This window comes from Onychomys torridus, chromosome 3, assembly GCF_903995425.1.
Source record: "Onychomys torridus chromosome 3, mOncTor1.1, whole genome shotgun sequence".
NCBI lineage: Eukaryota > Metazoa > Chordata > Mammalia > Rodentia > Cricetidae > Onychomys > Onychomys torridus.
Genome location: NC_050445.1, coordinates 39597830 through 39623592, shown reverse-complemented (window position 1 = coordinate 39623592; position 25763 = coordinate 39597830). Strand labels below are relative to the sequence as shown.

The window sequence follows — 25763 nt, the reverse complement described above, 5'->3', positions numbered from 1 at the left end:
GCATACCCTGGTATCTGCGACCTTGGGAGTTTCACCAGCAGGTGAGAATTTTACCAGATGGGAGTCCCTTGAATTCCTGGAGGGCCAACTCTGCTCTCTATAAAGTTCAGGAAGGGTTCTGAACTCTGGGAAAAGCCTTGAGCATGAGGTTGATCCTGTTACTGGGGGCCCTGTTTGGGCATGTCCTCTGTCAAGACACATTTGTGGGGTAAGTGACACTTTCTAGTGTTTATTTGACTCTACTTCCCTGGTTCATGAAGCTTCTCATTTGCTCATGACTTGGTCCTAGAAGAAGGGTGCATGTGTTCAGTGTTGTCAGAGTTATCTCAGATTAGTGGGGTGGGGGGACAGTGGGAAAAGTGGGACTGGATAAAGAAGAGATGATTGACCATGGGTGGAAACTGTGGAAGCCAAACAGGGACATTTTACCTGGGAATAAAGGACAGGACTGCAATGCGGGACAGTCACAGTCTGTGGTGGCCTCTGTGTACCAGAGAACAGAGGAAAGGCTAGGGGTCTTGTTACGACAGAGAAATGTATCTGCAATGGTAGGTAGTGCCTTGGCACTATTGGTGGCTGTGAGAGGCCCCAGGCTCTGTCTGGAGAGTGAGGACAATCACTGTGAGAAGTTAGTCTTAAGGTTATGGCTGCGAGTTCCTTCATCCTTCGCTAAGTCTTAAAGAGAATAGTCTTAAAGATGGGGCAGACTGCTTTTTTTTGGGGGGGGGGGAGGTTGGCTCTATGAGACACATCCCAGAGTATGAATTCAAGGCCTGCTCCTCTTTTTTTCTCATGGCCCTAGACGACATTTTAGTGGGATGTGACAGGGATGACTCCATTTTGTAAAAACAGAATTTTCACAAGACTGCCCTTTGCCCATCTCCCTCCAATGGTCAGAATGTGGGGCTGCTAGGCAGCTGTTGTTATACTTGTCTCAGATGTCACAGTAAGAGCCCCTCTCCCACCCACTTCCTGCCTCTCTGGGCTCTGTCCTTCCTGTCAGCCAGGTCCTGTGTCTTCAGATTTCTTGTCTGGGTAGTGGGGCCTCCAAGACTAGGAAAGCCAGGGTGGTAGCCGTCAGCTAATGTCGCTCCTGGCTTTAGGAGTCATCTTTGCTCTGAAATGCTTTGCTTCTACCATTTGTTTGTTTTTGAGACAGGCTCTCACTCTGTAGCCCTGGCAGCCCCGGAACTCATATATAACTCACCTCCCCCCCGACCAGTCCTGGTTCCACAATTCTGTAAGGGGGTTTGGGAACATTTTTTGCAGAGTATTCTAAGGGAATTAATGAAGCACTCTAACACATTTGCTCCATGAAAATAACTAGCCAGTTCATTCGGGAATCAGAGAGTTAAATGAACTTTCGGGTTTCTAGAACGTTGACTAAGTGTACATCAGAAATCTATGAGTTTGTTTGTTTTTCCAGTCACATCCTCCCATTTTGGCTGACCAACTCGAGGGGCTGTTGTTCCTCAGAACACACACCTCATTTTAAAGGAGGACTTCTTGGGGTCCATGCATTAACTAATAGTAATGAGACCCAAACAGGCATTTTCAAACCATTTGTGGCAGATGGATATTTGCAGGCAGAAGGTTTGGAAGACCTTGCATTCTGCCACTTGTGTGTTACACTAGCGTGCCCAGGAAACAGTGTGGAGCTGGTATCTGAAGGTCTGACTTCTATCCTCAGCCTTTCTGTTGTGACTCATTCCATCATTCCTTCTCAGCGGCGCTGATGAACCGGAAGTCAGCCTGCTTGGAAACTGGACAGAGAAAGAAAAGGCTCCGTTACTAAGCAAAAGCTCTTCTATCCAAACTCTTTCCTAACAATATGCTTGCCAGTTTGGGGGTTTCTCTTTTCTGCTTCGAGATCCGTTTTTCCTTAGAGCATATGTGGGCTCGAGCATGTGGGTATGATACAACATTTGATTTGCCTGGGCCTCAATTTTTGTTAGCTGTGCCCTGAGTTCAGTCTCAAAATAAAACAAAGAGCAGCTTAAAAAAAAAAAAAGAAAGAAAGAAAGAAAGGAAAAAAGAAAAACAACAACAAGAGAAAACTTCACGTCTCTCCAGATGTGGATCTCATTCCTTCTAGAAGCACCAAATTAATTCTTCTCCTTTCCCTCTTCTTCTTTTTTTCCTCCTTGAAAAGCAGGAGCAGACAAGTTTAAAAGCCAGTGTTTATGAGCAGCAGGTGTTGTTTGACCAATACTCATTAGCTCCAGGGAAGGAAACTTTCATGGCAAGCTTCCTGCTAGCAGCAGGTACCCCTCTTAATTATTATTTAGATAACATTTCCTCGGAGGAAATAAAGCCGTTTGATCACCTCGTCGTTCTGGGGATGGGGGTCGGTACACAATTTATTAGTTTCTGGCTTGTGAAAGAGGTCATTGACTGCTGCCTTCATCTCCGCCTCGCAGAGGGCTGATGGAAGCAGAAAGCAACAGGAAACGGTGAACAAGCTTTGCATTTAAGGTCCTGTCTGTGATTAATGTTTCTTAGAGACCAAGTTCTTGAGATCATCCCCAGTAATGAAGAGCAAGTTAAAACTCTGGTGCAGTTGGAGGCTGAGGAGCATCTTCAGGTATTTGTCATAGCATCAACTTTTGCTCCAGTTAGTAAAGTCAGCACTATTAACATCTATTTTGGACTATATCTTGACTCCTTTGAGGTAATGTGGAATGCTGAGTCTTGGAGCTCGGGTTCCAAAAATCTGGACTTTTAGTCCCGACTATGTGGCCCTGAGCAGATGGCCTTCTTTCCCTGTGATTCATTTTCACAACCAGAAAGCACACCATTCTTCTACATCTCTCACAGGACTCTTGAGAGAATGAAAAAAGGATGGAAATTGTGAAAGCTACTTTGAAACACTGCTGAACACCTTGAATTCATTATTTCCCTTCTAAAATAATTTATGACGTTAATATCCGATGATGGAATGAATTGGACCACTTGAGTGCCAGATTGATTTTATTTTTTAAGACCTCCCATAATTTAAAATCATCTGTTCCTCTGCCAGTTTTAATATCTAGCCGTGGGATGCGTGTGCTAAAAACATAATGTATTTGCTGATGCTTGAGTACAGAGAAACTCTTGTTGCCCTATAATGATGATTCTGATTTTGTAGACTCAAAATAAACAGGGTAACAAATTGCATTATTGAAATCCATCAGGGTGCAACTCTCTATTTCTCCCAGAATAACTTAGTTATTACCTTGGCTTGGTCCTTTATCCCTTTCAGCTTGATTTTTGGAAATCACCCACCATCCCAGGGCAGATAGTCCACATCCGGGTTCCCTTTGTCGGCATCCAGGCGGTCAAAGTTTTCCTGGAGTCCCAGGGGATTGCTTACTCCATCATGATTGAAGATGTTCAAGTAAGTATGCCGGAGAGCAACCTTCCAGAGGCCTGCTGGTCCTCTCCCACTCTGCCCAGAAAGGGACCTGGGATTCACATGGGTCTCCCATCAGTGTTAACTACTGCTGCAGGGTGGTGGTGGGGCACATCTATTCTTTTTGCATTTCACACAAATGGAAGAAAAGCAATCTGTGATTCAATTAGGTTTTAATTAGAGGTTAACTCAGAAACACAGACTGAGCCACCAGAAGGCCTGAAGGCCCTCTAAGTACTGTCAGCCTCTGCCTGCAGCAGCTGCCTGGCCCCCAGCCCAAGCATACCTGATCCCTTAGCAGAGTGCAACCATAATAAGAGAAGTGTCTGACCCAGAGCCTGTGGACAAGATATACACACAATGAGGAAAGCTTGGTGCTGGGGACCAAGTGTCAACACCTCATCTACACCACTGGGCTGAATGCATTGCTGGCAACTAATCATAGAATTGTTTTATCTTAGGTTCTGTTGGATCAAGAGCGTGAAGAAATGCTACTCAATCAGCAAAAAGAGCGCAGTGGGAACTTCAACTTTGGGGCCTACCATACCTTGGAAGAGGTAGGCATTTCAAAATGAGTATCAGAGAAACAAGCCCCTCTTTCCCCTGAGGAAAAGGCGACTTCCACGTGGTTATTTGATAACCAAGATATCATGCTCCTTTTACTTCCTAGCTTCTTAAAGTTTTCCTCAGATTTCATGGGCGGCGCCTGCTTAGCGCGGGAACTGAAGTCCTCTTGTCCATCCCAACAGCCACACGGTTATTTTGGAGGTGTCCAGAACGTTTTAAGTGAGGCCACAAATAGCTCTTTCACACTCTTCCCAAAACACTCCTTTGCTGATTTTTAAGATGCATGGGCTACAGAGTCACTCAAGAGCCATGATTAACTATGGTCTTGGATGTATCAGGGGCCACTTTGAGTCTGCTGACTCCCACCCCCACCAGGGTTCCAGAGGCTTCCAAACTGCACTTTGATCCAAGGTCACAGGGTAGGTAGCCAAGTCTAGCTTCTGCCTTTCTGGGTCTCCCTTCCTTTCTTTCTCCCTCTGGGCCACGTGCTGCTTTGTAGGTACGCGGCCAGCACCGCGCAGAGCCTTTCTGGAGGCTGGTACAGATCTGTTTATCTGTACTGTCTGACCGGGATGGGGGTGGGGGTGGGCGGCAATCGGGGAGTCCAGGGGTGAAGCACAGAATAGGAGAAGAGTAAGGGGATACTAAGCCTCCAAATAAGTAAGTTTAAAATGCATTTTTAAAAAATTCGAAAGTTTTTTTTTTCCCTTGCCATAATTTATTTCACAGTAAAAAGCTATTTAAAACGATTTGGGGGCAAAATATGACTTGAATGGATTTGTTCCTTTGTTTCCCTGCCAGAAATATCAGTGTAATTGAACATGGGGCAACGTCACCTGTGCAACATATACAATATATGTTTCTTATTACCTTCCTAAAATCCCCACCCCTCTCAAGAAAAAAATTATCTTAGTTTGACTAGAAGAATAAAAAGGCGTACTCTTCCCCACTTGCCGAGCTAACGAATAGGTGTTTGTGACAGCAAACGTTGGCGGCAACTGTGTTCAGGTCTGTGTCTCTGTAATGGTCGCAACCTGGATATGTGGAGAAGGTACAGAATGTCAATGAGCCTTCAGAATTGGGGTCGGAGTAGCCAGTGGCTGGAGGATGTCCCCATTGTCCCTGGGCCTGCACTAGCTCCGCTGCATTTGGTAGCACAAGCCGGCCACATCTCTTTCGGTGCCACGGCGGTTTGCTGATGAGGGCGAAAGGCTTCTCTGCTGAACGGGATCTAGGGGGGAAAAGCCACAGGCAAACCAGAGAAGTGCCATTTTACTTTGCACAGAACTGGAAATAACCGGCTCTGCTGCGGCAAGATGGCTTCTCTTTTTCAGAGTGACTCATCATCCCGGCGTTGGCTTGCAGCCGCCCCCAGCCGGGAAGCAGAGAGACCGGGTGTGGAGGGGCAAAAAGACCCTATTAGCTGCATTCGCTTGGTCATTAAATTACAGATGCCTGTTTATCATTTGAACCTTTCAGATTTACCAAGAAATGGATAACCTCGTGGCTGAGTACCCTGGTCTAGTGAGCAAAGTGAATATCGGTTCATCTTTTGAAAATCGGCCCATGAATGTGCTCAAGGTATAAAGGGGGCCGAGACTTTTGTTTCCCATCCCTCGATGCTTCTAGAATCCCTCTCCTCCCAGCTCGGCTTGCAAAGCAGGCTTTTTTTCCCCCTTTTCTTTCTCTCTCTTTTTTTCTTCCTAACCGGTCTTTGCTGGTTTTGAGCAGCCCCACCACCGCCCGCCCCCCTTTTCCTTTTTTTTTTTTCCTCTTTTCCTGCACGCTGACGCAGGTCTGCAGGAGAGAATTAATGCTCACGTCCTGATAGATGCGCTCGCCGGGAGCCAGGCGGAGCGCGCCAATTGGAGCCGAGCGGGCGAGGCGGGCGGCGGGCGCGGGGGAGGGGAGGGGAGGGCGAGCTCCGGGAAATTAATCGAAGTGGGAGTTCTTTGCGGATTTTTCTTTTCCTCTCTTTTCTTGTAAAAACCAGCTTAAAAACAAACAAGCAAAAAACCCACCTAGTCATTGCCCGAACTGCATTTAAAAAAAAAATAGTTTCTCAATGTACCGAGGATGACAGATAACCAAATTCAAAGGTAATGCCCTGGAATGAAGGCCTTTTTTTTTTTTTTTTTAAGGTGACAGTTGAAAAAACAGCCAAGGTTCACTGCTTCTGTCACCCCTGACAGTCTTCGGGCTGAAAGTTTCAAGCATTTGCACTTTGTTCAGAAAAACAGTGAAAATGGTTTCCCCAGATTTCCTAGAAAGAGTTTGTTAAGGGGGGTGTGTGGCAGGGAGGTAATGTCACAACGTCCTACTAAATTTGGAAACGTTGTGGCTAGGAACCAACTGACTAACTGGGACAGATGGACTTCCAGAGCGCTTTCCCCAGAGCCGGCCTGGGAGGGGTAGTCTGCCTGCTGCAGACGGCTGGCCTGGGAGTGCTTGCTAGCCCTTTCTTTTCTGTTTTTCACAGGCTGGCCTACCGCTGAGCCAGGAACCCCAAATTCTTCTCTGCCTTAGATTTTCCTGGCCTTCGATTTTCCAAGTGGTTGTGTGGTTGAGACATTTTTTTTTTTTTGAACTTCCCTACTTAATAACTTTGAAGGAAAAGGCTCAAAACATTTTCACCCAAAACTTTCCCAAACCCGTGAATTGTAAAATTTTTAGCAAGAATTTGCATTTCTCATTTACCTTAATCTGTTGCTTAGAATGCTACACAGAGATAGAAGGTGATGGTGCAAAAATAATCTTTTCCTCCCTTTTGATCCAATTGGCAAGGCCACTGTTCCAAATAACACAGTCACTTAGATCATAAAACTGGAACTCTGGAGAGCACCATGGGGGTTTGCCGTCCTGTTCTGGTGAAGGGCCCTGAAAGCTCTGATGAGATTCTTAGAACTAAACTAATACAATCCATGCACAAACATGGGAAAACAGGAACCAACCAACCAACCAACAACCAGGAGGCAAGGAATATCTCTGGTAGTCCAATTTCACAACTATAGGATGATTGCTGTAACTATTTTTTCATTTTTGTCCGTTCTGCACACACCCCCGCCCTCCAAATACATTTGCTGACATGCTTACTGCCATAGGAACTAACCTTTTAAATAATAAGAATGACATACTACCTGAAACCTGTTTCTTCCCCAGTTAACAACATGTGAGCATATTTTCATCACATTAACTGCAATAATTTTTTCGAAAACATCAAGGGAGGAAAAATTTGCTCTGCTTGTTAGTCTCCATTTAAGCTTTTATTTTACTTTATTTTTTAAAGAAAAGGACCAAACAAACTGAAGAGTCCAGCCAGAATCACCTGCCCATCTCCTCTTGTTCTCTTAATCCTGTGGAGAACAGAAAGGGGACAGAGCAGGAGCCCGGGGAGAGGCCCCGACCGACGGGGAGACGTGTTTCCATTGCTATGCTTGAACTATGCTTGTGTTGCAGTTCAGCACCGGAGGAGACAAGCCAGCCATCTGGCTAGATGCGGGCATCCACGCTCGAGAGTGGGTTACACAAGCTACCGCGCTGTGGACAGCAAATAAGGTCATTTTGCTTAAAATTCTTCACATATTTTTGTCCTCTGGGAGTTAGGCTCACTAAGTAAACACACTGTCCTGGTGGGCCTGATTGCAGACACTCCAGGCAAATCCTTCTCTTACAACATTGGCAGGAAACAGAATCAGCCAAGCTTTCTTTTCTTTGGTTTACCCCATTTAGGATCACGGTACTGTGTCCCTGGGCCCCCTGTTAAAAACACAGCAAGCCAGAAGAATTAAAAAGGGTGGCCAGCAAGGCCTCTGAGTGTCGAGTTTCAGCGCCGGAGCAGGAGAGAAGCTTGATACTCTGAGGGAGGTGCCTCTCCCATAAAATCTTGAAAGGACTTCATAGAACGAATGGAAATAGGTGGAGGAAGAGTTTGCTTTGAGCTACAGATCTAAAGCGAAGTGAGCTGAGGGTGTCTGGGTCATTCTGAATGTTGCTCAGATCTGATTTTGAAGTTGAGATGTAGCAGTCTCTCCCTTCCACATGGTCCTTGGCACAGGAGTCAGGACATGATGCTGGTTGGGTGTGACCTAGGCTGCTATCTCTTAAGTAATTCCAAAATGACATGCTATAAATCAGGATGTTAATTCATGAGCAAAGGAAATCAATCCACATCAGATCATTCAAGCATGTGCAACCACGTGCATGCCGACTGATACATTTTTCCCTTCAATTAAAATGCGGTTACCTTTAGGGTATTATGATATTTAACAGTTGAATAGTAATGCCTTAGGATGGCTGAGCACAGGAAATGAATAAATTTTAATCCAGCAGAAACTTCAACTCTCCTGCAATTGATTGCAGTCAAAATGCAATTCCCCAAATGGAATTTAACCGCTTCTCCATACTTTTAGCAAAGTCTTCGAATATTTAAGTAATCTGATGTTGGTCCCGAGTTCTTTTGGAAAGTCACCCCATGGGAGGATTAAGGAATATTAAGTTTTTATAATTTGGTTCACAGATCCAAATAAACCACACATGCCATTGCTTACCACTGCAAAAAGCATCACTGCAAATAACAGGGAAAGAATGTTGCTACTTCTAATAGACAGGTGATAACTGACACTTATTTAATAGAAAGAAATTATTGTCACCAGGAAGGGAAGTTACAGACACTGGTGTATTAAGCTGCGGGAGACTGTTCTGCAAGGGATTTGGAAGTTTCCCATTGATCAACAATGGTCCCTAATTCATGTTTGGAAAAACAAAGCAAAACAAAACAAAAACCAGACCACAAAAACACAGTGCCATAGTATTTTGCAATGTGTTTTCTGGCAAAGGGGGGTTTGCAAGACTGAAATGTCTATGTCTCTCTCTACTCAGCTTGCTTCTGATTATGGAACCGATCCATCCATCACTTCCCTTCTGGAGACCCTGGATGTCTTCCTGCTGCCTGTCACAAACCCTGATGGATATGTGTTCTCCCAAACTACTGTAAGCCACTTGATGTTTTATTTATTTGTTGTTGTTTTGTGTTTTATACATCCACAGGACTTAAGGAGACATGCAGGAACTTGGAAAACCAAACAAAAGGAATCTTTTTGTTCCTGATTTACCCTAAGCAGAGTGCCTAACCTCTCAGTAGTGGCCTTGAAATAAGGCACAGGGAAGTGTTTATAGTCACTTATTTTTCTGACCTGCGATGTCTTTACATGTCGACTCAGCCAGAGCCTATTTCAGCTGTTATGCTGGACTATTAGAGAGCTGTGTTCGCAGTGAGTCACCTAGGAGACTTGTCCCAATTATCTCCAAGATGTGTGTGTGTGTGTGTGTGTGTGTGTGTGTGTGTGTGTGTGTGTCTGACTGATAGAAAAGAGGAGGCAGATATTACCTGCTGACAATTAGATTGTAACAAGATTTAAGTAGGTGGCACAATGCATCCTAGCATTTTTACTCACGATTTGTCAAAGAAATCCTCTGTAATATCTGTAAAAGGAGTTATGTAGGCTCCCTCCCCATAAAAGACCATGACAAAAACACCACTGTGGTATTGTGACCTCATGTATATTCAGAATGAATCAGAGTTTCAAGTTTATTCTTGTAGAGAGCAGATAACAGTGACAAAGACGGTAGCATTTTCAAAGAGACGTACATTCTCTCCTCACAGCCTGACACACTGCATGAATGCAGGATCCACAGGCAAGCCAGAGAATTGCTATCTCTGATCTCTCAGAGGTTCTTAAAAAACATTAGAACATTAAACACACTTGGCAGTTCTGTAGTAAGCTTCCTGATTTAGCCCCATATTTTCCCAAACTGTTCTCTCAGAAATTCCATCTTTCCCTTTTTGTTGTGGTGGTGGCTAGAATTTAACAGAACCATGTTTTATGGAACATGGTTTGGCAGGCATTTATTGGAGAGAGGAAATACATAACGTGAACCCCGTGTGGGGACCATTTGACAGCTGTGGGCAAAAGAAATACTGTGCAGTTCTGAAGCTAGGGAGCGAGGGAAAGGAACATTTGGGCGAGGGACTTGCTGATCAGAAGGGATGACCACCTTTTCTTTCCCTCATATTCGTATTTGGTTGGATTTTTAAAGAATCGTATGTGGCGAAAGACCCGGTCTAAACTGTCTGGAAGCGTCTGCGTTGGTGTGGATGCTAATCGGAACTGGGATGCAAATTTCGGAGGTGAGCACAGGGTGTGGTCCCCAGGACCGGTCAGACTGTAGTCTGAACGACTAACTGGTTTGCAGGGGCTCTGCAGTACCATCAGCCTGTTTAGTCCATTTAGAATTCAAGTCATTTGGAAAGCTCTTTGAAACACTTCACTAAATCCTCTCCCTTCATGGGAGGGAGCACAGCACTGTTGCAGCTCTAGGCAGCATTTCATCTGGTCTGCCTCACACCCTGGGTTCCCTGCAGGCTGTAGCACACAGTTCAGCCTCAGCTGAAGAAGCCAGGCTTTGCACAATGGCGGGAGCGCAGGAAACGCTGAACCAACCGCTAGAGGGGGTGAGGATCTATTAGGAAGACAAGCATTACATCATCTGGTAGATTCTTCGAGAAGGAAAACTTAGAAAAAAAAGTACAAATGGAATTAAGAAATGGAGTTTTGAAACAGAGTCAAAGATAAAACATTAGCTTGCTCGTCTAGTTTTGTTGACTGCTGTTTTTCTTTTTGGGGGTCCACCGGCAAGCTAGTTGGCGGTTCTTTCACGCTTTTAGGCACCAGTTAAACCTCTGTTGCACTAATCGAAGAACTGAAATTTGTTTCTTTCCTAAGAGCTTCCAATAGTACATTAGTTACTTTTCTCATTATGTCACCGAATACTCGGCAAACTGCCTCTCAAGGGAAGAGGGGCCTTTTGGCTGCAAGATTGAAGGAACTTGCCTTTGTGGAGGTGGAAGCAGCAGCATGGAGGATGTGGGGGCCTTGTGTCCGTCGTCAACAAGCAGAGAGAGCAATGAGTGTTGGGGCTCAGCTGGCACCCCCTCCTTTTCATCTTGTGTTCATTCAAGTACTCCAGCCCACATCCGGGATGTAGGGTGGGCTTTGTCTCCTCAGTCGGATGTCTCTGGAAAGACCCCGGAACCCCCCAGAGGTGTATTTCCTAGGTGTTCCAAATCCAGTTAGGTTGACAAAGCAGATTACGCACTGCCCCCACGGGGGCTGCCTGGGAGCTGCCTCTCTTCCCTAATGCTTGGCACAGAGTCTTCAACACAGAGCAGGCATGAGATATTTGTAAACCAAATGCATTATCGGGGGTTACAGAACTGAGACAGGACCCTCTAGGGACACGCGATGGGGTACGCATGAGTGATAACTTCGTTCATTGCCTTAACAATTTATTATTCTTATTATGTTTTGCATAGGAAAAATAATCAAAGTGCCAGAGCCCGAATAGTGAACCGTATCCAGTAATTTGAGGCCACTTCCCTCTCTGATCCATTATTCTTAAATAATTTTAACAAAAGATGGCAGGAGTTGTATTTTCATGGATTTTGCCCGGTTCACTTAGAGAGCTTGGGAAGTCTCAGTCCCCACCTGCTCCCTAAGAGATTTTCAAGCATTCACAGCCCTGCCGGGCCTACAGTGACCCCATTTCAGTTCTCTTGAGTAACTACAGCTGTGAGAGGATCAAGGCCAAAGGCAGCCTTGTCAAAAGTTGTGATTTCTCCAGGGCAGAAAGAACGTCAGAGGTTCCTTACATTTGTGGCCCTGTGACTTGGAAGTATAGATGCACAGAGACTTCTGCTCCTGGACTCTACAAATTGGAATAGGCCCCGGGAAATGAACTTACAGAACTCCTACCCAGTTCAGGGGCTCTTCCAACAGCTCCCACAGAGGGGAGACGATCTGATCTGATAGCTCTTTCTGCTATATAGAGGAGCCATATTTTAGAAGAAGAGATAAGTCTAGGATAAATTCAATGATGCTTTCTAGCCGTGCCCTCAGAGGAGGAGATTTGGTCTACGACAAGGATGGACTTTTTCTGGTTTACACAGGAGGAGGAGCTTATTCATGCACATGGTAATCTTCACCCTGCAGTGTCTTTTTAAAGCTACTGGCCTAACTAGGCTGCTTCTTCTTTCCCTCAGGACCTGGAGCCAGTAGCAACCCTTGCTCTGATTCATACCACGGACCCAGGCCCAACTCTGAAGTTGAAGTGGGGTCCATAGTGGACTTCATCAAGAGTCATGGAAAAATGAAAGCTTTCATTACCCTGCACAGCTACTCCCAGCTACTCATGTTCCCCTACGGCTATAAATGTAGCAAGTCAGATAACTTTGAAGAGCTGGTGAGTTCCTACATTTCTATTTTGATTTTAACAACCACATCTGTTGGGTGGACAAGTTAAGCTCCATTCATAAAATTAGGTACCAAGATGGAGGTACGCTAGTGACAGGTTATGAAGATGATGAGCCACACACTCAACATCAACTGAGTTTCTTTGGTGAGTAGAATCCATAAAAATTAATGTTACCTTAACATAGGTGATCCAAGAATCTGCTTTCCTTTTTTTCTTTTTGAGGCAGGGTCTCACTTCAAGCAGCCTAGTCCAGGCTCTAAAATTGTAAAGTTATGACTCTCCTGCTTGCCTCAGCCTATTGGGTGCTTGGGTTATAGGTGTGGACCACCACCATGGCTGGCGGCCACCATTAATTCCCAGGGTGTACTTCCTAATCAGCCACCTGGATGTGGACTGGAGGTCCTTGGACTGCTGGCCAGATGCCCTAGGCAGCGCAGCTCCTTGTCACTCATCTGGGGCTTTCTTACGGCCTTTGGCTCTGTGACCTGAGGAGACAATGTACTGGTGGATGGTGTGTGCTTAAAACGCTCTCTTCCCTAACTCAGTCCCTTCTGTCATCTTCTCCACTTCAGAAGGAAACAGATTGGCTGCAGCCTTGGGTCAGATGGTAACATCCCAGGAAGCTGTTCACAATTGAGCAACAGTTATTCCCAGATGAAGAGAATGTGCAAATATTTCCAATTTGGCTTTTAGCTTGATTTTGAAACCCATCTGTTAGGGATAAGCCTGGAATTGAGACCTTTTGGACAATCTACCTTCAAATAGATTTTTTTTTTTTCAGCAGCCACAGGCTGACATAGAATAGATAATTCCAGTTCAAATGTATCTTCATCTTAGCAGTTGGACTTTAGACTTGTTAGGATAGTTTTCAGGGCTGAAGGGGATTTCTTACCAAAGTTACATCTGGGGGTAGGGTGGGGTAGGGGGAATGTCAGGGATGGAAGGAACCTAGGTGTACTCTCTGCTCCCATTGCTTTTTTAAAATTTAATATAATTAATTTTTTAATTAAAAATTAGCATACAAAGTATAAGGTTTCATTATGGTACTAACATTGTTTCTGTTGATTTTTGCCCCCATATTCTTCCCTATCCCTCTGCTCCACACTGTTCTCTTTCCCAGCTATCTTTCCTTTCCCCTTTCACATAACATGCTTCCCCACCCCATCATGTGTTTGGAAACACCTCTGTCTCTCTTGAGGTCTCTTTTCTACTTTCCAGGCCTATATCTACACCCAGATAACCTACGATGTCTAAATCCTGTGCTCAAGCATGTGTGAGAGGAGATAGCTGTGTAACCTGAGGCCTAGAGCTGGGGTCTCTGTCGTCAAGGGAGCCTGGCCGTGCTGGGGGAGGCTGAGTGTTAGACCTTCCCCTTTCTGTTGTCATTCGCCACCACAGCCCTGCTTTACCATCTGGCTATGTCGACAAAGTTTGTTCTGTTTGGGAGATGAATCTATGAATGACTCAACCACTTCTCCTGGGTCTGCCCTTACTGCATCCTGCCTTCGAACTACCCTGATTCCTTTAAGGACTCAAAAGATGGGGCCACATTCCCTCCCCAGTTGCTGTTGCCTGAGTGCCAGCTTTGGTTGTCTGTGTTCTTGAAAGGTAGCCCCCAAAGTGAATGTAAAGCCTGCATCCGGACAGAGAGTGCCTGTCACAGCTCCCCTGCCCTGCGGTGTACTCTCAGGACGGTTTCCTGGGATGCAGTTGAGAGTCCCCTGAGTTCTTTGGCAGTTGCTCCACGCTGTTGTCTCATGCTGGGCTCATTGACAACTGAAACCCCCAGGCTCTCTGAGGCTCTTAGGCTGAGCCAGGTTTTCCCCATCTGGTATTTGTACAGTTGATTTCCTGGACCCAAGTTCAAGACCTTACATTTATCCTTAGCAAGGACAGTAAAGCCTCAATCAGTCAAAATTGGAACCCTTGAGTAATGGAAAATATTTTGCTGAGCTCTGCTTCTTGGAAAAAGAGACAATCATAGGGAAATACGCCAGTGTAGGGATCAACTGGAGGAAAAAAAACCCCGACTCCTCAGGTACATACTGAGGTCAGGACATATATGTTCTTTTAAGGCCCCCTAAGCCCACTCAACTGTTTGCTTTATTTTGGTTAGGGTTTTTTTGTTTGTTTGTTTGTTTGTTTTGTTTTTGTTTTTGTTTTTTTGAGACAAGGTTTCTCTGTGTAGCCCTGGCTGTCCTGGAACTCACTCTGTAGACCAGGCTGGCTTAGAACTCATAGAGATCCACCTGGCTCTGCCTCCCAAGTGCTGGGATTAAAGGTGTGCACCACACCACCCGGCCAGCCCACTTTCTAAAAAAATTTAAAACTACATTTGTTTACTTTGTGTGTGTGTGTGTGTGTGTGTGTGTGTGTGTGTGTGTGTGTGTAAGTCAGGGAACAGCACGCAGGAGTAGGTGTTCTTCCTTTACCATGAGAGTCCCAGGGGCTGGCTTAGGTTCTCAGGCTTGGCACCAAACACCTTTACCCACTCAGTGGTTCCTCTGGCCACCCACACTGCTTCCATTTATGTTTCTGAACAAGTAGAGCTAGTGGTCCAGTGATGACTTCTGGAGCATTGCAAACACCTGGATAATGAAGGAATAACTGTGTCACGTTGTATGTTCGAAGGCACGGCTAAACGTGTGTTCACTTTCTAGCGAAATGGTTGTGAGGAAAAGAAATAGTATGCTTCTGTGTCAGTTAACGAAGGACTCTACTTAACCAGGCCCCTCAGTCTATAATGGTCTACTGTTTTCCCAAGAGACAAGCATTACCTATTCGCTTTTCCTTCTAGGATGAAGTGGCCCAAAAGGCTGCCCGGGCTTTAACAGGACTTCATGGCACTAGTTACAAAGTGGGGCCGATCTGTTCCGTCATCTGTAAGTAGCTAATTTGCTAAAAGTTTGTGTGAATGACCTTCTAGAGGAGAAGCACCATTTGAACTTGGGCTAACGCTTTTTTTGTTTGTTTGTTTTTTTTGTTTCTTTTTTTTTTGTTGTTGTTGTTTTTTTTTTTTTCAAGACAGGGTTTCTCTGTGTAGCTTTGGGCCTTTCCTGGGACTCACTTGGTAGCCCAGGTTGGCCTCGAACTCACAGAGATCCACCTGCCTCTGCCTCCTGAGTGCTGGGATTAAAGGCGTGGGACATCACCGCCCGACTAGGCTAATGCTTTTTAAATGCCCTCCTGTGAAAGGCTAGTCCTTTCCACACAGAACCTGATCTTCCCTGTTTCCCCTCAGTAGGTCTAGGCTCCCCATGAAATATTTATTATGTGATAACAAAGGACTTCCTGGATATGTGTGTTTTGTGCTTCTCCTAAGCTTGTCTAGTACCTTAATCTCAATGCTATTATATACAATCACTTAGCCTAAAAATGAATCTTTATCAGAACTTACTCCAAAACTCATGCTCTTTTACTAATCTTCCCTTTCCTGGCTAAGAGGGACTCCTGCCTTGAGTAAGCTCATGAACTGTGGGTAGGGGGAAAATGGACGTGGCTCCTTTAAGAGGACCTGGTTAGGGGCTGGGGAGATTAGTTTAGTGGTGGAAGACGTACTTAGCAAGCACAGAGTGCTGAGTTCAAAAGCCCTGGGTTCAGTTTCCTGTATCAAAAACTCAAAAGCAAACTAAAAGGCTCAATAGAAAGACGCTGAGACAGGCAGCTGTCTGTGCACGGAGAAGAGGAAGGAGATGGGCGGAGATAAACCTAGCCTTTGTGAAGCTCTTCTGCCTCCTAGTGGGTACTTGGGGAGGTCACAGTGCACCCTGAATTCGGAACTTTTTAAATGCCCCTTTCTTACGGATAAAGTTAGAAACTCGAAACTACACAGCCAAGTGTTCATTTCCACAAAGCTCCTGTGCCCAAAGATCCTTTGGGAATGAGTAGAGCACATGCCTCACACACCCCCCATTCTAGTCAACAGGCTTCATTCAGCCTCTGCCATGGCTAAGCATGATGCCAAGTACTGCGGATACAAGAAACCTACCAAGAACTCAATTTCTTTTGCATTTGTGTGTGTGTGTGTGTGTGTGTGTGTGTGTGTGTGTGTGTGTGTGACTGAGTGTGTGTGAGTGTGTGTGTGAGTGTGTGTGTGAGTGTGTGTGTGTGAGTGTGTGTGTGTGTGTGTGTGTGTGTGTGTGTGTGTGTGTGCACGCACACATACATACGTGGAGGTCAGAACAACTTGTGGGAGTCAGGTCTCTCTTTCTGCCTTTTGTGTTCCTGGGATCAAATTCAGATCATCTGCCTTGTACCAAGTGCCTTTACCTCCTCAACCATTTTGCCTGCCCAGCAGTCATAGATATATATTTTTGGTTTTTCGAGACAGGGTTTCTCTGTGTGGCTTTGCGCCTTTTCCTGGAACTCACTTGGTAGCCCAGGCTGGCCTCAAACTCACAGAGATCCTCCTGCCTCTGCCTCCCGAGTGTTGGGATTAAAGGCATGCGCCACCACCGACCGGCCCCAGCAGTCATATTTAAGAGAGCAGAACAGATATTCAAAAGAATATTAGTGTGTATGTGCCATAGTAGGTTATGGATGGTTCAGGAGTATTGTATAGCTGGGGTGGGGGACTTAGTGCTCTGGAGAATCTTCACCGTAGGAAGAAAGCAAGGTGTTAAAGATTGCCCGTTAGGCAGCTATAGAGGAACAGGAGTAGATGTTCTGACTAGTCAGATCAAGGGTAGTGAAGCATGAAACTGCATGAAGGACTCTGAGAACCACAAGCAAGTTTGGGCTTGCTGGGATGAGAGATGTGAAGAAGGAAGCCGAGGGATATGGGCTTTGGGTGCTATGTGAAGACTTTGAATTTAATTCGAAGGATTCTGGAAGCCATTTTGCAGTTTTTAGTGAAGCAGTTGAGTATTGAGTGGAGGGAGATTCAGTTGTGATGGACTGGAAGTAGGTGCATTCCCCAGCAGGAGCAGAAGGCGTTAGGGCTGGAGATGATGGCCCAAGGCAGAACATGGCATGAGCATGCATGGGCAGTGTCTGGGACATAGAGCCGTTGGCCCCCTGTCCTTTATTGGAGGTGGAGAGTTCCTTGCTGAAGGTCATTGGGTTGTGCCACTCACTGAGAGGGACATTCTGGATCATGAAAGGGGATCATTGGAAAGAACAAGGGTTTGGTTGTAGAAATATTGAGCTTGAAGTACTTACATACAGGGTTTGCAGTTTTCAGATAATATGGCCCTGAGATTCTGCAGACAGGGAGGGAGGGAGGGAGAGACAGAAGGGAGGGAGCTTGCTTAGGAAGAGTTGTGTGGAGAGGGTAGCAACAGCAAAGCAAAGCTATTTGGAGTGGGAAGAACCTTGAGAGTTGAAAGGCAGCGGAGAGCTAAGCAGAGGGGCCTTGGGTTTCAGAGACCAGGGGGAAGAGCAATTATTTAAAAAGGAGACAGCAGGGAAAATGATAAAGGCCAAGCAAAGGTCAACACACAGCAAAGGACATGTTCCTCTGAATTTTGTCACTAGTTCATTAGTGAGTGGCCTTAGCCAGGTGCAGAAGCGTGGATGAAAAGGGAACGGGAGATTCAGAAAGGGAGGCTGTTCTTCCTTTGTTTCCTAGGATACACGTTTGTTTGTTTTTTCTCTCTGTATCTATGATACACTAAAAAACTTTATGGGAAAATAATTCAGTATTCAACATATTTTTTAAATTTTAATTAATTAATTAATTAATTATTTAATTTTGTTTTTTGAGACAGGGTTTCTCTGTGTAGTTTTGGTGCCTGTCCTGGATCTCACTCTGTAGACCAGGCTGGCCTCAAACTCACAGAGATCTGCCTGCCTCTGCCTCCTGAGTGCTGGGATTAAAGGCGTGTGCCACCACTGCCCGGCTCAACATACTTCTCATGTTCAATTTCCTTAATGATTTTTTTTGTTGTTGTCAATGAACACAAACATATTTAATTGGAGGCAATGCCTGTGCATATCTTGTATTCATCTTTTTAAAGTTAACATCTCTTCCTGTTGAGTGTTTTGTATTTACATGCTAGTTATTTGCTATTTCATTTTATTGATAAATCTCAGTTATTGAGTCCTTGGATTTATATAATTTTATGTAAGATAATGCTACTATTTATATTTTATAAGCTCCTTTTAGGGATGTATTCCCATGGCAGGATTAACCACCCAGTGTGAATGAACGGCACTGGAGTTTTTATTATCTGTGTTGTAGGCTCTTTTCTAAGATTGATCTGCAGACAGTTGCTGAGACTTTCAAACCATATGGACTTGGCCTTACCTTTAAAAAAAATTTTTTTTTTAGGCAGGGTCTCATGTATTCCAAGTTTGCCTCAAACTTACTATGTAGTCAAGGATGATCTTGAACATCCAATTCTCCTGCCCCAGACTTTGGAAGGCTGGGATTGCAGGCATGGGTTTATGTGGTACTGGGGGATGAGCCCAGGACTTCATATATGATGGGAAAGTACTCTACAGACTGAACCACATCTCTAGCACTCAGGGAACTCTCCAGAGCTCCTGAGTATTGGAGTGGGCACAGAGAAGTGGACCAACCTAGGACCTTGGTGACAACTTAAGATTGAGAAATACACGCCTTTGGCAGTCTCGGCGTAGAGGCTGGAGTTTAGGATGGTAGTGGAATGAATGCCTTCCTGTGTCCCTGATGTCCTCATACATGTCTCATCCATTTCGTTCTAAGGGATTTAAGTCTTTCATTTACCTTGTCTTGAAGACCTTGGAAGGCTGAGGGTTAGTATATTTTTCTTGCTGAAGATACAGGTATCAAAGATAGTCCCAGTAAGCCAATATAAGACACATACAGGTTTGCCACATGATCCCTTAGGACCTGGCCCTTTATTCATGCAACTCGTGACTGCAGGTCTGCCTGGTGCTGGCTCTGGGATCCTGCCTCCTCCCAACCAGAGAAGCACTACCTCTAAGCATGAGTACTCTAGGAACTAGCTAAGTGCTTGCCCCATGACTCAGATTGGCTTGCAGCTCTGGGCTGAGCACCTGCTCTCCAAGCCGTAGCCAGCTGCACATCTTTGGTAGGTGAGACATTTCCTGGGCAACTTCTAGCCTGCAAAGGGCTTTGAAGAGCTTCACATGTTCACAAGAGTTAGAGGAGAATTAGGAGAAAGAATACAACCTCGGGGACAGAAACCTGGCTCTGAATTATAGTTCTGCCACTTTGGAACCAAGTCACCTTTGGCCAGTTTCTTACCCTCCCTTGTTTCTGTCCATCTGTAAAATGGCTTGTTGGGAGACTCAAAAGATAGTATGTGGAATGAAGATGTTCACTAACTCTCAAGACCTCTGGAAGTACTGGCTGGAGGCATGTTCCCCTCCGTGTATCTCTGATCTAATGGGATCTAATTTGACCAGATCCAACTCATTCGTTGAAAATGACAGTTTTAATAATAACTAACACTCAGTTGATTTTATTTTTCACAGTACTGGGGATCGAACATATGATTTAGTGTGTGTCAGCCAGGCACTAGTCCATAATTAACATTTGCTGGATGCTTATTCTACATATATTGTCTGATCTCAGTTTCTTTTTCTGTATAATGGGGGCAATTCTAGTGCCTCCTCAGACTGAAATAGGCATGAAAGGAGCCGATTAAGGTGGGTTTAGTGAGCACAGACAAATGCTGTAAGCACACTCACTGCCTTTTCGTGTCTAGTTCTCACTGAAGCCCATCCCCATTTGACACACGAATCTTCTGGAACTTGGAGATAAGTTGACTTGCTTTAGATCACCAGCTAGTGATTTGCAGGGTCAGATTCTGTCTGAAGCCCAGAATTTTTGTCCTCTCTACACCTCTTAGTGAGATTGGTTCTGCCAAAGGTGGTAATTTTGGGACCCGCGATGGTCCATTGAAGTCAGTCAGTAACCATTTAGTATTTTCTATTTTTAGGTACTGGGGAGGCTTCTGGGGGTGGGCAGGGACAAACTCACCAGTCATAGAAACTCTTGGGCCTTACAGGTTGAGCACCCCAAATCTGAAAAATCTCAAACCCCAAATGCTTCCAACTCTAAAACTTTCCTTTTGCCAATGGAAGGCCACAAGTGGAAAATTCCATATCTGATCTTACATGATAGGTCTGAGTCAAAGCTCGGTACACCAACAGTAGTGATAAAATTATCTCTGGGCTGTGACTATATAAGCTATATATAAAATCCAAATGAATTTTACCTTTAGATTAGGGTTCAGCCCCCAAGAGATCTTGGTATACATATACATTTATTCCAACATCTCAAGAGTCTGTAATTTAAACCCTTGTGCTCCCAACACTTTCAGATGAACGATAGGTAACCTGTAATCACAACTCTAACCTTGAGTCCTCCCTGTAACAGCCTCCCTGGTCTCGGTTCTTAGGTACCTGGTGGCTTCCTCCAACTTTACCCCAACCTGACCTCCAGGGGAGGGGCCTTGGGGCCAGTCCATTGCCTAGCTTTTCCAAGTCACGAATGCCTCAGGACTTTGTCGTCTAATGCCACCTTTCTTCCTCATACGTCATATCATCACACACCACAAGGGCCAGACTTAACTCAGGTGCATAGTACTCTACTGGCTTACCCATGATCCCTAGCACTGGACATGTGACTCGACATCAGTAGGAGCTTGCTCCATCCCTATGCCGAGAGTCCCCTGAGGCCAGGGATCAAGTCACTGACTTGATTTGTCATCCGTTCTATTCCACTAGAGAAAACAATGTGTGTGCCTTCTAAAGAGGGAAACGGCGTGGCCTCCCCAAGCCGGGGAAGGTTCCAATTAGGGCATCAAGCAAAGTTCCAGATGGGTAAATAAATCTGGGAGCTCCACGATGACACCAAAGAAGGGCTAAATCCAGTGTCTACTTGAACACCTTTTTTGTTTTTGAACACGCTACGCTTGTGCTTTTTTTTTTTCTGTCATAAGCATGAACCCCTCATAGACTATATCTGTTCCTCTAGCCCCTGCCTAGAGGGTCTGGTTTATCTTTGATCATGCCAGAGGTCAATGGAAACAGTGTAATCAGATTTCATTTCCATTTGCCCCTCAGACCAAGCCAGTGGCGGAAGCATCGACTGGGCCTATGATTTTGGCATCAAATACTCCTTTGCCTTTGAACTGAGGGACACAGGCTTCTATGGCTTCCTCCTGCCAGCCAAGCAGATCTTGCCCACAGCAGAAGAGACCTGGCTTGGCCTGAAGACCATCATGGAGCATGTACGAGACCACCCCTATTAGGGATCTGCAGAATAGACAGACACCATTAAAATCTCTGTGGTGTAAAGCAAAACTGGCTTCTGGTTATTCCTTAATCTGGAAATAGTAGTTAAGGGTACTTCCTTTCTTTTCCCTTTTCCTTTTTGGTGGGACTGGGATTTGAACCCAGAGACTTGCCCTTGCTAGATGAGCATGTCCCCATTGAGGCTTCATTCTCAGCTCCTGTTCCTCCAGTTCCTGTTGTCCCAAAGCCACAAGTCCCTGTGCTGCACCTGTGTCTGTTTCTTTAACCTGTTCTTAGGGAACTGTTCCCAACACCTTTTAATTTTTTTTTTACTGTAGTCACTTATACATGATATAAAATCTGTTGTTGTAGTGTTTTTCAGACAGTTCAACTCGAGGTTGAACTCCTGAGCCCCCTGTCTCTACCTCTAAAGTGCTGGGATCCAGGGACGTGCTTACCACACCCAGCTCTTGAAAATCTTGGATGGGGAGTGACTAACAAAAATATTTTAATATTTGGGATAAGCACGAGGGTTCAGGGAAAGGGACGTGGGGCTAGAGACGTGGTGCTAGAGACGTGGCTGGGCAATTAAGAGCATGGTTGCTCTTGCGGAGACCCCCATGTGTGACTCCCAGCCACGTGGTGGCTCACAACCATCTGTAACTCCAGCTCCAGGGCATCTGGTGCCCTCTTCTAACCTCCACTGGTACCAGGGCAGGGTATGGTACACAGACATCCATGTAGGTAGACACTTACACACATAAAATCAAATAAAAAAAGTCTTTAGAAAGAAAGAGAACGAGAAGAGCTCAGAAGAAAGGAAGAGATATCCAAGGGGTTGGGTATAGGCTTTCCAAAGAAAAGTGCCCTGAAGCCCGAGAGGCCAGCGTCTCTGTATGTAGCCCTGGCTGTCCTGGAACTGTCTATGTAGACCAGACTGGCCTTGAATTCACAGTGATCCACCTGCCTCTGTCTCTCAAGTGCCGAGATCAAAGGCATAAGCCATGATGATTGCCCCTTGATCATTCTTAAGGGTACAAGTCACTAAGTGTACAACTCAATGGGATTAAGTGTATTTACTATGCTGTGCTACTGTCACCAATATCCATCTCCAGAACCCTTTCAGACCATCTCAAATTGAAATGCTTGCTCACTTATCAATTGGTAAACCGACATTGCCTTTCCCCAGCCTGTTCTAACCATTATTATACTTTCTGTCTATGAGTCTTGCTAGGGCAGGTACCTCATAGAACCTAGGCATTCATCATTCTATGTGAAGCTGATTTCACACAGGGAAATATTTCCAAGGCTCATCAATGTTGTTGTAGCTGGAGTTTTTCCTCTCCAGTTCCCGCCAAGCCCTTACAGTCCTACAGTCCATTTATAAAATAATCACTCAGATGCTTATATTCCTTATAAATTGTATGGCCCCAGCAGGCTTCTTGTTATCTAGTTCTTATATCTTAAATTAACCCATTTCTATTAGTCTATAAGTTGCCACGTGGCTCATGGCTTACTGGTACCTTACATCTTCCTTATCATGGCGGTGGCTGGCAGTGTCTCTCTCCTCAGCCTTCCACTTCCCAGAATTCTCTTCTCTGCTTGTCCCACCTATACTTCCTGCCTGGCTACCGGCCAATCAGTGTTTTATTTATTAACCATTCAGAGCAACACATTTGACATACAGAACATCCCACAGCATGTTGTAGCAAGTGTCAATCTTTTTTTTTTTTTGAGCTGAGGATCAAACCCAGGGCCTTGCACTTGCTAGGCAAGCACTCTACCACTGAGCTAAATCCCCAACCCTAAGTGTCAATCTTTTTTTCATTCTCTCTCTCTCTCTCTCTCTCTCTCTCTCTCTCTCTCTCTTTCTCTCTCTCCTCATAAAGTAGTACAGGTGATTCTCCTGTCTCAGTATGTCAAATGCTATGATTTCAGGTTTCAGACATGACTATCATGTTTAAAACAAAGCTGAGCCCCTTTATCTTAAACAAGTGGGTCTCAACCTTCCTAATGCTGCGACCCTTTAATACAGTTCCTCATATTGTGGTGACCCTCCAACCGTAAAATTATTTCATTGCTACTTCGTAGCTATAGTTTTTGCTACTGTTAAGAATCAGAATGTAAATATCTGTTATGCAGGATATCTGATATGCTATCCACTGTTTTAAACAGTGCAGCGTTTCAGAGTTAGCAATGGATTTAAATTCCTTCAGTCACTCAATACTAATCAACAAAAGGTGCCAGGCATCTGGCGCCTGTGTGTTCTTTGGTCTTGCTGCCTCGTGCCCCACTTAACTTTTCCTCTTAGCTTGCGTACAAATTCTCTTTAGATATGCACGTCCATTTGTGGTTTAGATCTATCCATCTATCTATCTATCTATCTGTCTGTCTGTCTGTCTGTCTGTCTGTCTGTCTACCTGTCTATCTATCTATCTGTCTGTCTGTCTATCTATCTATCTATCTATCTATCTATCTATCTATTGATTGTGTTTCTTGGGAGACAGTGGAACGTGAGTTTCAGCATCTAGAACTCTGGGTCTAGAACTTAATTGTTCTTTTTATCATGCTTCTAGCTGATCCCAGTCTTTGTTTCTCTTACTATTAACTTCAACTCTGTCTTGGTGTGAGCTAGAGCCCTGCCTCTGCGGTGTACAGGGCAGGTGTGGGTTCAGTTTAAGTGCTGGGCTGACAGAGCTCTGAGACAGGAAGAGGTGATAGGGTCCCCAGTTCTGCTATAGCTGATTGAGGCTACCCTTGGGACTCAGTGCAGCTGCCGCTGCCTCCTCCGCCGCCTCCTCCTCCTTCTCCTCCTCCTCCTCCTCCTCCTTTTCCTCCTCCTCCCCCTCCTCCTCCTTCTCCTCGTTATTAGGTTGGTTCTTGGGCCCTGTCAGAACCAGTATTAACAAAGACATGGCAAGTCATACGATCCCCATCTATGGAGATATGATTAACTTCCTCATCCCTCACTGTTCATGATGATGTATCCTTGACCTGCCTTTAGCAAGATTCCTGTTAGGATAGCTTGGCAAGCATCCCTCTCCCTTGATGCTTCCTCTTAGTAATTTTCCATCAACTGATCCCCATCATGCTGTCTTTGCTGCATTTGGCCTCGAGAGAAAACTAGCCCCTCCTACTACCATAGTCATGGTCTCCATGGCAACGATCTCCATAGTCTTCCTTACTGTTTGACAAGTGTCAGAATAAATTTCAACACTACCAGCCATGACCCTGGTTCTGTGTACTACCCCTCAGCAGGTGTGGAAAGGATGAGTCCATGGGAACAGTGGAAGGGGATGAGCTGGGGTTCCTGGGACAAAGCCATATGCCTGAAAATAAGTCATGGATGTCATGAATAGCGTTCACTTACTCTACTGACTCCACACTCACACAGTAGCAAAACCTTAGGAAGACTTATTATTTAGTTTGATCAGAGCTGGGTTTGATTTTTTTCTTTCTTTCTTTCTTTCTTTCTTTCTTTCTTTCTTTTTTTTTTTGTGGAGCTGAGGATTGAACCCAGGGCCTTGCACTTGCTAGGCAAGCACTCTACCACTGAGCTAAATCCCCAATGAGAGCTGGGTTTGAGTACAGGCATGGTGGCACATACCTTTAATCCCAGTGCTTTAGAGGCAGAGGCAGGAAGATCTCTGTGAGTTTGAGGCTAGCCTGGTCTACATAGTTTCAGAACAGCTAGTACTATAAAGACACCATGTTTTTTAAAAAAACAAACTGGGCTTAGTGGCTCAGGCCTGTTATCCCAGCACCTGGGAGGTTGAAGCAGGCAGATTGTGAGTTCAAGGCTAACCTGGAATACAAAGTGAGCTCATTTCTCAAAAACAAAAATAAGTAGAAACTGTGGGACTGGAGAGATAGCTCAGAGATCAAGATTGCATCTACTTTTGCAGAAGACTTGGGTTTGATTCCCAGTACCTACATGGTGGCTCACAGCTGCTTATAGAGCCAGGTCCAGGGGATCTGATGGGATCTGGTGGGATCCGATGAGATCTGATGCTCTCTTTTGACTTGGAGAAGTACTTGCACACACACATGGTCTATGTAAACTCACACAGGCACACATACACACATATAAGTATATAATAAAATTAAAAAAATAAATTCAAAACAAATATCATCAAGCCTTATTTGTCATTTAGATCCAAGGCCTTAGACCTATGAACTCTCTTCTGTGATCTGCTCTGCTGAATTCTCTTGCCAGGCTTCTTAAGTGTGTGGTCTTGGAGTTGGCTCAAGGTTCCTTGGTTTGATAGACTTCACTTTCCAAACAGTTTTTTTTTTTTTTTTTTTT

The 25763-nt window shown here is 45.0% G+C and overlaps 1 protein-coding gene across 1 annotated transcript; it reads left to right on the top strand.

Annotated features, from left to right (window-relative positions):
- Positions 1-124: 124 nt before the first annotated feature.
- Positions 125-21519, top strand: Cpa2 (carboxypeptidase A2). Its single transcript, XM_036182043.1, has 11 exons — positions 125-208; positions 2503-2584; positions 3242-3376; positions 3853-3948; positions 5438-5539; positions 7415-7513; positions 8837-8947; positions 10055-10145; positions 12057-12256; positions 15066-15150; positions 21287-21519. Exons 1-11 carry the CDS (start codon positions 144-146, stop codon positions 21472-21474), a joined length of 1254 nt encoding a protein of 417 aa, XP_036037936.1. The 5' UTR covers positions 125-143; the 3' UTR covers positions 21475-21519.
- The last annotated feature ends 4244 nt before the right edge of the window (positions 21520-25763 follow it).